General features: G+C 47.6%; 1 protein-coding gene across 1 annotated transcript in view; it reads right to left on the minus strand.

Annotated features, from left to right (window-relative positions):
• Positions 1 to 2,576: 2,576 nt before the first annotated feature.
• The window catches only part of RAB8A (RAB8A, member RAS oncogene family), a 26,223-nt gene continuing 16,526 nt past the window's right edge, over positions 2,577 to 12,273 (minus strand). Inside the window, exons 6-8 of the mRNA XM_004688658.2 lie at positions 9,788 to 9,853; positions 8,289 to 8,339; positions 2,577 to 3,967 (exon numbers count right to left, since the gene is read on the minus strand). Of these exons, the coding sequence (XP_004688715.2) occupies positions 3,875 to 3,967; positions 8,289 to 8,339; positions 9,788 to 9,853 (210 nt within the window). The 3' untranslated portion in view covers positions 2,577 to 3,874. The remainder of the gene's footprint in view (positions 3,968 to 8,288; positions 8,340 to 9,787; positions 9,854 to 12,273) is intronic.

Raw genomic sequence — 12,273 nt, forward strand, 5'->3', positions numbered from 1 at the left:
GACTTGGTGATGGGAAACCCGCCGGGATTACAATTGAGATGGAAAAAAAAATGTACAAAATGATGTAAAAATAGACTGTTGTAAAAAAAAAAAAAAGAAAAAGAAAAAGAATGCTGATATTAGCTCTATTAAAGCAGTAACAAAAGTAAAAAAAAAAAAAAAAAAAGCAAAGGTTTCTCACAGTGACTGTGTAACCAGGCATCACTGGAATGGGAATTCTGAGTTTTAGAAGCAGAAATTGAGGCCCTTCTGAAACAGATTCTGTTCTGGGAAGGTGTGGGGAGGGGGACTTTGACAAAGTTTCTGAGAGAACTTGATGGCAGCCAGGGCCCACGAGGACCACCTTAACCCATCAGATAGGAAGGGACTGCATGGCAGGGGTTGCCACTCTATGCCTGAGTTTACTCCTGCTTTGTAACAGTGGAATCTCCATAAAAAGGGGGAGGTTCCAGGTTCTCTGCTTCATGTAGGATACAGGAAAAGCTAAAATTAATTGATTGCAGAGATTGAAAGACTAGAAGCCCTTGAGGAGGCACTTGGAGCAGACACATGTGAAGAAGCCACACTTGATTCTTGGCCTTGGACTTGTACCAGGGATTTGGCGGACATGGAAGGAGACACTTGAGATAGAGATATGGTGAGATCTGTGGGGAGGCTGACAGTGACAGCCTTTATCATGACTTGTATTTTGATTTTGCTCCTTTCTTCCCAGATTTGATTGGCCCTTTTCCTAGGGGACCCCACCAGGAGATACCTGAGACTGTGACAGGCTTTCAGGCCTCAGTGGCCCTGCTTTGTTTGGGCTTAGCCTGTTTGGCTGGGCATTTGGCCATAAAGGGATGGGTAACTTTGAGTGTTCATTAATATCCGCTGTGCTTATGTTCACGGGACCAAGCAAATACTCAAATTGGAATGGATAATAGAAGAGGGACATGGGGATCTGGGTCTGATTCTAGTCTGGGCTGATTGGTGACTTGGAAGTCATGACACATGTAAAGATGTGCTGGCAATTGTGGTGGTAATGATTCTGCAGTAAACTTTGCTATGCTGATATAAAATTTCCCCTACATGAAGTGATACATATACACAATGGAATAGTACTCAGCAGTCAAAAATAGAAACTCGGGCCTTCCCTGGTGGTGCAGCAGGTAAAAGCACAGCACTAAGAAGCTAAAGCCACTTCAGCATGAGCTCAATCCCCACCCCTGGAGGTGACCCACATGGTGCAGCAGAGCTCTCCTGACCTGCCTGCTGCTCCCCTCAGCAGTGTACTTTGTTGATGTCTGTTCTGCTCCCCACTCTGTCTCTGGTGAATCCTCTCACCACACCTGCGCTTCTGGCCTGTATCCCAGTTCTGTATGCATAAATAACTCCTTTTTAAAAAAAGAGAGAAATGCATGCCATTTGTGAAAATATGGATGGAGATGGTAGGGGCTGCGCTTAGTGAAATAAGCCAGAAAGAAAAAAGAAATATACCAGATGGTTTTATTCATAGCAGGAGTATAAGGGATCAGGAAAAACACAAAATCAAACTCCAACTAACAACTATAAACCAGAGACATTCTATGGGGGAGGAGAGAACATGATCAAAAATGGGGCAGGAAGAGCACATGGGACTGTGGTGACAGCACATGGTGGGAAGTCCACAGGGATTGTAACTGATATGAAAACATGTACAAAATGAAGAAAGATGTAAAACATGTATGTAGATTTCAAAAAATAAATTTTCCCCTACATGAGGCCTGACTTCATGGCTGTGCCTATACGTTTTGTATAGATGATGTATTTTATACTAAATGCCTACCTTCATGGAAGCTGGATCTGGGAGCATACATGACCCAGGCCCCAACAGAAACACTAGGTGCGGAGTGTCTATGGAGCGTTACTGGTGGGCACTTCATGCCTGTCATAGCTCAGGGGTAAAGGAACTGAAGTGTTCCATGTGTCCCCGTGGGGAGAGGACTCTAGTTTGGGGCTGGCTTCCTCATATACCAGCCTGTGCCTATTTGCGGTGCCAGTTCTTGTCTCTTTTTTAGTGTCATGCTTTAGGTCTATACTGAGTCCTAATGAATCCTGAAAATGGAGGTGATCTTGGGGACCTCCACAGGAGTGGAAGACACCTGCCAGGAAGCCAGTCTGGAAGGTCCTGGGAAGAGCTGCCAGGAAGGGGGAGGGAGAACCCGTTGTCAGCACTAGGGGAAGCTGGTCTCTGGGAGGTGGGGGGACAGCTCAGCAAAGTGCTCGCTTTGGCAAAGTTGGTGCCATGAGGTACCAAGGGAATTCCAGTGGCATGATGGGAATTCGCTGAATCAGGAGGGGGTGTGGAACAGAGTGGTGCTGTGATCAGGGACATCTCTGCTTTCCTGCATGGTGGGGAGTGAGAGGTTTCCTTTTCCATGTCTTTTGGTATTGGGGGTCACTCCTTTGGAGGTGGCCCTGTAGCCTGGGTTTACCCACTACCTCTGCTCTGCTCATCCATACCTGAGGCCCCCACCAGCCTGGACAGGAATCTTTCAAACCCATCACCAGCCACACCTGAATAGGGTTGCAGGGAAAATGTGGACATAAAAAATCTGTAAACTTTAAAATGAGCTTTAATTTGGTTTTCTTAAGTGCATTTATCAATGTAAACAGAGCATATTACAGATTCCAGGGAGAACAGACTATGGTTGGTACATTGGCTTTAATTCAAAAAAAGAAGAAATTATGAAGTCAATGGCTTGGATTGACAGTGGCTTGAAGGGGTAAGGGACAAAAAGACAAAGACAGTCTCCCTGGTGATGCCCATCCAACCTGGTGATCTGGTCCCAACACACTCTTCTGGAGGCAGAACTGTCACACAGAGTATGGATGGCATTTAAAAACTAGCCCACGCCCTGCTCTGAGGTTAAGTCTGTGGCTGGGTACCAACTGTGTCTGGGCCTGAGCCTTATGGTCGTGCAGACAACCATGTCCAGCCAGGGGTGGCATGTCCCTGATCACCCAGCCTGCCACTGGAAACCAAAGACGGAATCACTCCATGGAAATACCAATCTGGAAAAATAAAAATCTCAGCTAGAAAGAATGTCCAATTTAGAGACAGTGGGAGGGCAAAGAGGAGTGGGAGAGTTTTCGGGTTTGAGAGGTGGGCACCCCAACTGCGGGTAGGAAGTCTGGGTGAGTTCTCAGGTCACCTGTGGCACTCAGGGGACCAGTGAGGCTCAGATGGAGGCTAGGCTACAGACCAAACCCCGGATGTGGACAGCGAAGCACACCCCATACTCTGTTCGTTCTGAAAGCTTTCCACAGGATTTCCTTAATTTGTGCTTCCCTTTGGTTTGACTGTTAAAAAGAAGAAAGGGGAAAAATAATGATTTTGGTCACTTGTCCAAAAATGAGAGGCGAGAGAGGTTGTGGGAGGTGTGAGGCAGACATGTGGGGGCCTGGCATGGGCCGCCTTTCTCAGGGTATGGCGGTCAAACGCTCCTGGGACCATCGCTGGCCTCTGAGGGCCTCTGCTGTGGGGGAGGTGGGTAGGCTTCCTGGTGGGGCTTTATCTGTGTGGCTGCCAGATGAGAATCAAGGCCCACCATGCTGGTTGCTGCTGATGGTCACGCCCCGACTCCATCTTTCTCTCTAGTTACACGTTGTGCGAGCCTGTTCGGCAGATGTCACAGGAAAAATAGCAATTTCTTAACTCATTCCATCTCCAAAGTTGAAAAAGATCAGACGGTTACTAAAATAAACAATTTCTCAATTGTGTTCTGCTGGCCGCAGGCCCCCTGGACACGGCGAGGCGGGGGCGTGGGAGGGGAGGGCCCCGCTGAGTGACAGGCGCACTCAGGGCAGGCACAGTCAGCTCGGCTGAGCGAGGCTCAGAGTAAGGCGGTGCTCCTCACAGAAGAACACATCGGAAAAAGCTGCTCTTCTTCTGTTGGTCCGGTGTGATTTTGACTCCCTGGTTGCTCCCCTGGGGGCTGTTGCCTTCCTGAAACCACAAATATTTTGAGGTTAGGGCTGCACATTAACAGTGCTACATCCATGAACCCAGCAGCCAGTGAACCAGCCCACCCACTGCCCACTGGAATCTCCAGCCATCTACTACTGCCCATTGCTTTCCATTCACCCACCCACTTGTCCTTTCCATTTAATTCTCCATCTTTCACAAGCCCACCCCTTACTACCATTCATTCTTTCAATTACTTCTTCACCGACCTACCCATCCCTTTCCATTCACATGCAACATCTTTACAATCATTGGCTCACCCATCTCACCGTCCTTTCTCCATTCACCCACCCGGCCTTTCTTCGTTTTATCCATCTATCCATCTGTGCTGAGCACCCACCAGTTTTACAGCTGAGGGACAACCCAAAGACTCGGCTGCTTGAGATCTGGTGGTAGGCAGTTAGAGGTCACACTCCCAGTGTCCCTGGGCACGGCTCTGGCTCACTATCTCTCGCCCAGTCCACCTTCTGTCCTGTGCTTTGAGCCCTAAACTAATCCCCTCCAATCAAGCCCTACTGAAAGCCCATAAGAACCCTATAGTTTTCAGAGCAGAGCCCCAAATCTGTGGTCTGGAATTCAAAGCCTTGGAGACATGGCCCCTGCCAACATTGGAAACTCAAATTCTATTTCCTTCCAACTCATCCTGTTTGGCCCAATTTCTTCAACTACTTCCCTCTCATTTTTCAGTTCTGAGATTAAAACCTAGATGTAATCAACAGTAAATACCAAATGTCTATGTTATAGCAAGTACTTCTGTGGACACTGTGCAGACAGTGGAGGAAAAGACAAGAGGCCCTGCCTTGGACACAAATCACAAAGTAAACAAGCTGTGATTTCCCACAGTAGTAAGTAACTAGAAAAAGGCAGGCAAAGGATGGTGGGGTATTTTGATGGAGATGTTTAAAGAGAAACTAACAGAACAAGAGTGCGAACAGGGATAGTCCAGGGTGTAGTCGCAGGATAACTGCCCCAAAAGATCCCCAGCTCTTATCCCTGGAAACTGGAAGGGCTACGGTAGGTGACACAAGACAAGCAAGAGGGAGAATGTAGCCAGGTTAAGATGGGACAGGGAGAGAGTACCTTGGACCCCAACTGAATCCCATGAATCCTTGGAAGCAGACTTTCCCAGTTGTGGTCAGAGAAAGAGAAGTCAGAAGCAAGTGGCTGCTTGGAAAATACAGGAGCGGTCAGAGGTGAGGAATATGGGGGCCTCGAGTTGGCCCAGGCTAGCACATGGGTTCTCCCTGGGGCCTCCAGGGGACGCAGCCCTGCTGACACCAGATCTTTTGTGATAGTCAGAGAATTCCTGCTTTGCCATTAAAGTAACCATTGTGTGTTACTATAACACTGTGTGTTACTGAACCTGTTTAGTTATAGGGATTTGCTCAGGCAGCACTGGCTGGAAAGATGGGCGGAACAAACACGAGGTAGTCAAACAAGAAAAAGTCAGCATGGCTGGTCCTGAGGGGAAGGAGGGAAGTGGCAGGCTGACAGGGTGGAGAGGGTGGCAGTGGCTGGACCTTGAGGCTGGTCTGGCCTGGTGTGGTGTGGAGTTTGCTCTCTGCACTCATTGTGCTGAGGTAACAGGCCCTGAAATCTGTTGGAGAGGAGCTATCAGCAAAGCCCAGGTTTCAGTGATGTTCTCAAGGGAGAAAATAGAGTGGGCAGAGCTGGCCACGTCAGTGATGTAAAAGGACAGATACACACGTGCAAACAGCAGTTCTGGAGATCCATCGCATAGCACAGCAATCAACACTCATGCCAATAACACTGAACTGTTGACTTCAACTTCGCTAAGAGACTAGAGCTTTCTTTTTCCTAGTTGAAGAAACACTGGTTTCTAACATCATCTAGGTCACAGGTGTACAGTCTTATAAATGAGCATCTGTATAGGTAACATTGTATTTGCTTCTACTCTTCTCCAACAAGAACAGCTATAGATTGTTTTCAACACACAGAAAAATGATACAGGTTTCTCCCATGCTCTAAAAGCAGAGTGTTTCTACTTGATAAGATTTACTAGGATGTTTTTTTGGGTCTGGGAATGCTTTTACCATTAACATTTATGGGAAAAAATTTTGAGCATTCCCAGACCCACAAAATAGCTTACCACATTCTATCAAACAGCAACATTCTACTTTTGGAGAGTGCAGGTGTTTGCTATCAGTGTTGCTGAGCAGGTAATCACAGCATCTGAACAGATCAATCCATGTACACTCACACTTATATAACTTAATGACTTGTCAATGATTATTATTGTCAATATTTCATTAATAATAAAAAAGGACAGAGATGAAATAGAATGGGGACAGCAACTGAATTTAAAAAGTGGTGGGAGGAGGTGGGTAGGAATTTAATTATGGGTGATTTGCAGTTCAGTTAAGAAGAGACATCATCTCATTCCAGCGCTTCATGGTCTGTGAGTAGGAAGGATCTGGCACATTCTGAAGGCAAATACACGCTGATAGCAAAAAGCACTGTAATGCAACTGCTGGTAGGCAAAAAGCAAGCTGGGAGGACGGTTAAGAATCAAAATTTTACATTACATTGAAGAGGAAAAAAATGAAGAAAATGATGTGGTGTTACAGTGCACAGTTTACAAACACTACTTCTGGTTTGGACACAGCCACTACTAAACAGAGCAAGTGCTTTACAATTCAATGACAGCATCTTACGCTCATGAAAACATGTTCACTGAAGCACTATTTACAATAGACAAGCTCTGGAAACAACCTAAGTGCCAACGACAGATGAGTGGATTAAGATGTGGTATATATACAATGGGATACTACTCAGTGATCTAAAAAGATAAACTCATGCTATTTGTGGCAACACAGATGGAACTGGGAGGGATTATCCAAAGTGAAATAAACCAGAAAGGGAAAAGATAAATATGAAACGTTTTCACTTACATGTGGTATATACAGAAATTAAACAATGGATCAGACTAAGACAAACTATAAAACTGACCCTTGAGAGCAGATCATGTATTTGAAGCAGCTTAGGAGGGGTGGGGGAGAGAGAGGAGGTGGGCAGAAAATGGGGTGTGGGAGGGAGAGCACAAAGGATGATGGTGGTGGACTGTGGGTGCATTGGTGGTGGGAGAGCTAAGGTGACCACACCTGAAGTGCAAAATCATACACTGTGAAAAAACTTACAAGGATGTAAAATAAGAGCACCTCACTAAGAAAAAAAGTCAAAAAACAAAGATAAGAAATACTACTTGGCTATAAAAAAACATGGAACTGGAGGGGATTATGCTAAAGGAAATAACTTAGATAGAAAAAGACAAGTCCTGGATGATTCTACTCATATATGGAATATTAAAAAACAAAGCAAAAGAACAGATACAAGCAAAACAAACATTTGAAGCCTGATGGCAGAACTGGGGCTCCCAGAAGGAGAGGGTGTGCAGCGCAGTGGGGAGGGGCCCAATGGACTATGGGGAGAGTTATCTGTGCTCTGGTGGTGGGTGTGTTAACATTTCTGTACGGGTGTAAACCTGTACCCCTAAAACATACACAATCTCAATAAACATAAGACAGAAAATACATGTTTTAAGTCAGGCATAAGCTACATGAATGTTTTGTATTGGACGTGTAGGGCCAGATGTAAAAGGAGCGACAACAGAGCGGATGGGTGCACCACTCCGTCAGGAAAAAGGCTTCCGGACTGGAGATGCCAGAGGAGACGCAGGACAGCACTGATGTGCTGAAACACCCAAGTTGGGCTGAGTGCTCAGTCCTGACTAGATGGCATTCGTAATGCCAAATGCTGGGAACTGTGAAACCATGCAAGTGGTATTAATATAAACAAAAGTGGATGGGAAAGGTTTCAGGTATGGCCCCCCCACAAAGGCGTCAGAGCCCTGGAGGCCCCCAAAGGCAGGATATGGGCCTGGAGGGGAGAAAAAGGCTATCTGGTCTACCGGGATGGAAGGTCAGTGGCGGTCAGACACAATTTGCTGGGGCCTGTTAACTGGCGGAGACGGAAGCCTGGGCCTGCCTGGCAGCTTTCCTGTAGCAGGTTTTCTCCTTGCACACTGGTCTCCCCGGGAGGATGAAAAGGGCCTAACAGCCATGTGTCCCTTCCCAGTCTTGTTTGCAGAGACTGGCCCTGATCAGCTCTGGATCATGGAGGAAGCACTAGCAGATGAGCATATTCAGGGCCAAAGCCATGGCCATCTCTCTTAACCTGCCAATGTCCGTTAGCACAAGGTCCAGGATGTGCCTGGAGAGGCATCGTACCCCTGAGGCTGGGGCCAGTCATTTCCACCAGGGACCCTGAAAGGACATACACTCACCAATTTTTTGTCCATTTTTGCTTTGATGTCTCTGGCAAGAGTGAAAAATGCCTGTGGAATAAGCACATTGTTATGCTTGGAAGGATGATGAGGGAGACAGGGGCCTGCTGGTGCTCTCCTGGGCTGAGGCATGGGCTTGGCTATGGAGTGGGCACAGAGGGGACAACAGCAAGGTCCGGATGGTTTCTCTTAGGCCATATAACACTTACTGCACGGCCTCAGTGGCACGGTCTAGCCCCATTTCCTGCCCTGACCAGTCTACCCCCACCCCAGATGACCACTTCCCTTAGGCCAACGACTGTGGCAGGTGGGACTGCTCTCAACTGGCAGAGAGAAAACTGAGGTTTGGTGGGTCAAATGATTTGTCCTAGGAACTCACTAGTTTATTGGTGAAACAAGGACCTAGACTGCTTCCCAGACTACTATGCTATGTCTGCTCACTTTTATCCCGTCTGAGGGTGAGGGGCAGGACAGAGAAAGACAAATGACTCTCAGGCCAAAAGAACTTCATTCTAGGTCCTGGCCTAAAATGTAGGCCTGGAAGGGAAGACAAGGTATGGGGAAAGCTTGAGCTGGTCTGGTCCTCAGCTGTCGCCTCAGCTGCAGCCTTCCCTTCCTTCATCTGTTCCTCTGATGGATACTACTAAACCATCTTCGGCACCCACCCTACCTCTGGGTCTCCTACAAGCTTTTGCACTTGAGGGGCTCCTGGCCTGGTGGAAGAGCTAGAGCCTTAGCAATCACCTAACATAACATGGAAAGTTGTCACAGAGAATGGCTGGGGTGTTTGGGATGCCCAAGGCAGTGGGCCTAAGGATCTGGGGGCAAGGAGGCTTTCCCGGGATGGGACCACTAGGACTGGTCCTAAGGGCTAAATGTGGCAGGTGGGAAAATGATGTGGATGAAGGAGCAATAGTAGAGTTTTGGAGGAAGGTGAGGTATAGGGACCTGGGGTAGGGAGCCATAGGTAGCAAATAGTGACCGGGGTCATCTAGAGAAGCCCTTCTGTGCCAGGCTACAGGGCTGAAGTCAGGAGTGAGGCAGGAGATTTGTTTTGGAAAAGTTCAGGGGACAAGTGGAAACTAAAATGTTGGGGCTACATGTGGAAAGGAAAGGCTAGGCAAGGGCTACCTATGCCGCCTGGGCTTGTGACCAGGGCCTGCCTGTGTGGGCCAAGAGCGTGACCCTGGACTTGGGCCTGGGTGCTACCAGTTAGCTGGGACACTCTGGGCCCCAGTTTCCACAACCATAAAGCCGTAGCTACAGTATCATTCACTGGTGCCAGCACTTGGTGATGTCAGAATATGCAGGTGATTCCCTTGCACTACCTGGTCCTTACAAGAGGCCTGGCATATGGCACTGCCCAGGAACTGCCTCTTGGGTGGATTGCCGATAAGGCAGCCTGAAGTCCACACACCTGTTCCTCCTAGCAGAGCCTCTGGAGGGTGCAGCCTGACCCTAGGCCTACAGGACCAGTGCTAAGGGCATGCAGGACTCACGTTCTCCACATTGATGTTGGCCTTGGCGCTGGTCTCCATGAATTTGATTCCGTAGTCCTGGGCCAGCTGTGAGGGAGGGAGACACACACACATGCTCATGAGCTACCAGGTGCCTGTAACCCAAAAGCACGCTGAAGGGAGAGCATTAGAGTGAAGCCTGACATTAAAAAACAAACAAACAAACAAACAAAAAAACCAGAAACAGCAACTGCTAGAGAGAAGGAATTTTCCTACACTGCTGGTGGGAATGCAAACTGGTCCAGCCTCTATGGAAACCTCCTGTGTGGAGTTTCCATAGAACACTAAAAATGATCTACCAAATGATCCAGTGATTGCACTCCTAGGAATCTACCCAAAGGACACACACACACAAAAATTTGAGTTGAAACCTTCACTCCTTTGTTTATTGCAGCACTATTTACAATAGGTAATATATGGAAACACCAAATGCCTCAAAATAGATGCAAGGGGGGAACCGGCAAGATGGTGGCAGAATAAAGACGCCGAGACGACTACATCCAAACTCACACGGGATTATATAAAAACGGACTATAAACTTTCATGCTACGAGTTTCAACCCAAATGAGAACGCCCTGGACTCACTAGAAGGAAAATAACCGAGGGAGAAACGGCGATTGGGGAGTTCCCATAAGGGAAGCCGCACAGGCAGGATTAACTGAATCCTGCAACTCTGATTAGGACTCGGCTCCTTTAAAAATCTAGGTGCCCGGGCCCTCCCTGGTAGCGCAGTGGGTTAAAGCACAGCACTGAGAATCTAAAGCCGCTTCCGCATGAGTTCGATTCCCGCCTGCCCCGGAGGTGACCACATGGCTGGCAGACCTCTCCTGACCCCCCTGATGCTCCCCTCAGCAGTGTACTTCTTCGATCTGCCTGTTCTGTTCCCCACTCTGTCTCTGGTGAAGCCTCTCGCCGCCCCTGAGCCTCTGGCCTGTACCCCAGTTCTGTATGCACAAATAAATAAATCTTAAAAAAAAAAAAAAAAAAAATCTAGGCGCCCGGAAGCCAGGAAGCACTGCAGAGGGAAACTGCCTGCTGCCTGAGGTGGCAGCTGCAGCTGCTTGGCAGCCTTTTGTCCCAGCTCTGCTACAACCCTGGAGATAAACGGAGACAATTCAGCTAGGGAGAGGACACCAAATTGTGGGAAAAGGCTGCAGCTCAGAACCAGAGACCCGAGGATACGCCACAGACCTGTTGCCGACCTTTGCCCCAGCAGCCCCTACAAAGCCCTGGATATAGACTGAGACAACACAGCTAGGTGAGTGAGCTAGGTGAGTAGATCACAAGCTGCTGGGGGAGAGGGGGGGCAGGATCCAACCACAGGCCCAACTCTAGGATAATGTAGCAATTTTAACAATCTTGCATGGGCACATTCAACATAGAGAGGCCCTAGGAAGTGCCTCAAACGGGCAGTCTTGCTCAGGGGTCTACCTGCTTACCACATCTACCCACAAAAACTGTGGTAAAACCCTGGAGTTAAAGAGATACAGTTGGGCTCTGTGAAAGGACCTCAGGGAGTGGGGAGGCACTTCTCAGGGATGGACTATTTGGACTAAACAAAAAGAGCCCTGAAAGCTCAAAGGGAGGAATGGCAGCCTGCTCAGCTGGGAGGATTTCAGCCCTCTGGCACTCCCCTGCACTCCTGTGGGGAGGGGGAGATCCCACCCCCACAACAGAGGCCGGAAGACTTGGAAGCCAGAAAAGCTCACAGTACTTAGCGTGTAAACAAAGCCAGCCACCAAATCAGCCAAAGGCCCAGCTCCAGGGAGAACTACAACACTTCTAATTCATCATAACCACCACGGGCACACCAAGCATAGAGGGAACCTGGGACACCTGAAGGCTACAAAGATTAACAGACACCTTCCAAAAACACGGCCTCAATGTGTTACTAGAAGAGGCTGAACAACACAAGAGTCCCCTGACTCTTACCAGCTGAGACAACAGACTCAATTACACACAGTGGGGACTGGGAAAAACAGTACAACTCAGAATACCCTCCACAACTGAAGTGTCCGGAAGTCCCTCAGCTATTCCAGAAAGAACATCCAAATAAAATGCCGTCCAATAATAGCAACACCGTATCTCAGCGAATAGAAAGTATTAGAAAATACACAACAGGGAAAAGAAGACAAACAAATATTCAAGCAAGTCCACAGGGGGGAAATTCAACACAAAAAGATCAGTCAATAGAAACCACCAAAGAAATAGAAGAACTCTTCAACCTACCAGATAAAGAATTCAGAATCTTCATGATAAACAAACAAAATGAAATGAGGCAAGCCATCCAGGAGTTGAAGGAAACGAATGAAAGAAATGAAAAAATATGAGACAAGCAATCAGCGAACTGAAGAAAGAAAATGAGACATTAAAAAAGGAAATAGAAGAAATGCAGGTGATGAAAAGGCCACTAGAAGAGATAAAGAATGCTGGGAAAAGTTATGAAAACAGAATAGATGAAATGGAAG

Source organism: Condylura cristata, unplaced genomic scaffold, assembly GCF_000260355.1.
Source record: "Condylura cristata isolate star-nosed mole 26May11 unplaced genomic scaffold, ConCri1.0 scaffold00024, whole genome shotgun sequence".
Lineage (NCBI taxonomy): Eukaryota > Metazoa > Chordata > Mammalia > Eulipotyphla > Talpidae > Condylura > Condylura cristata.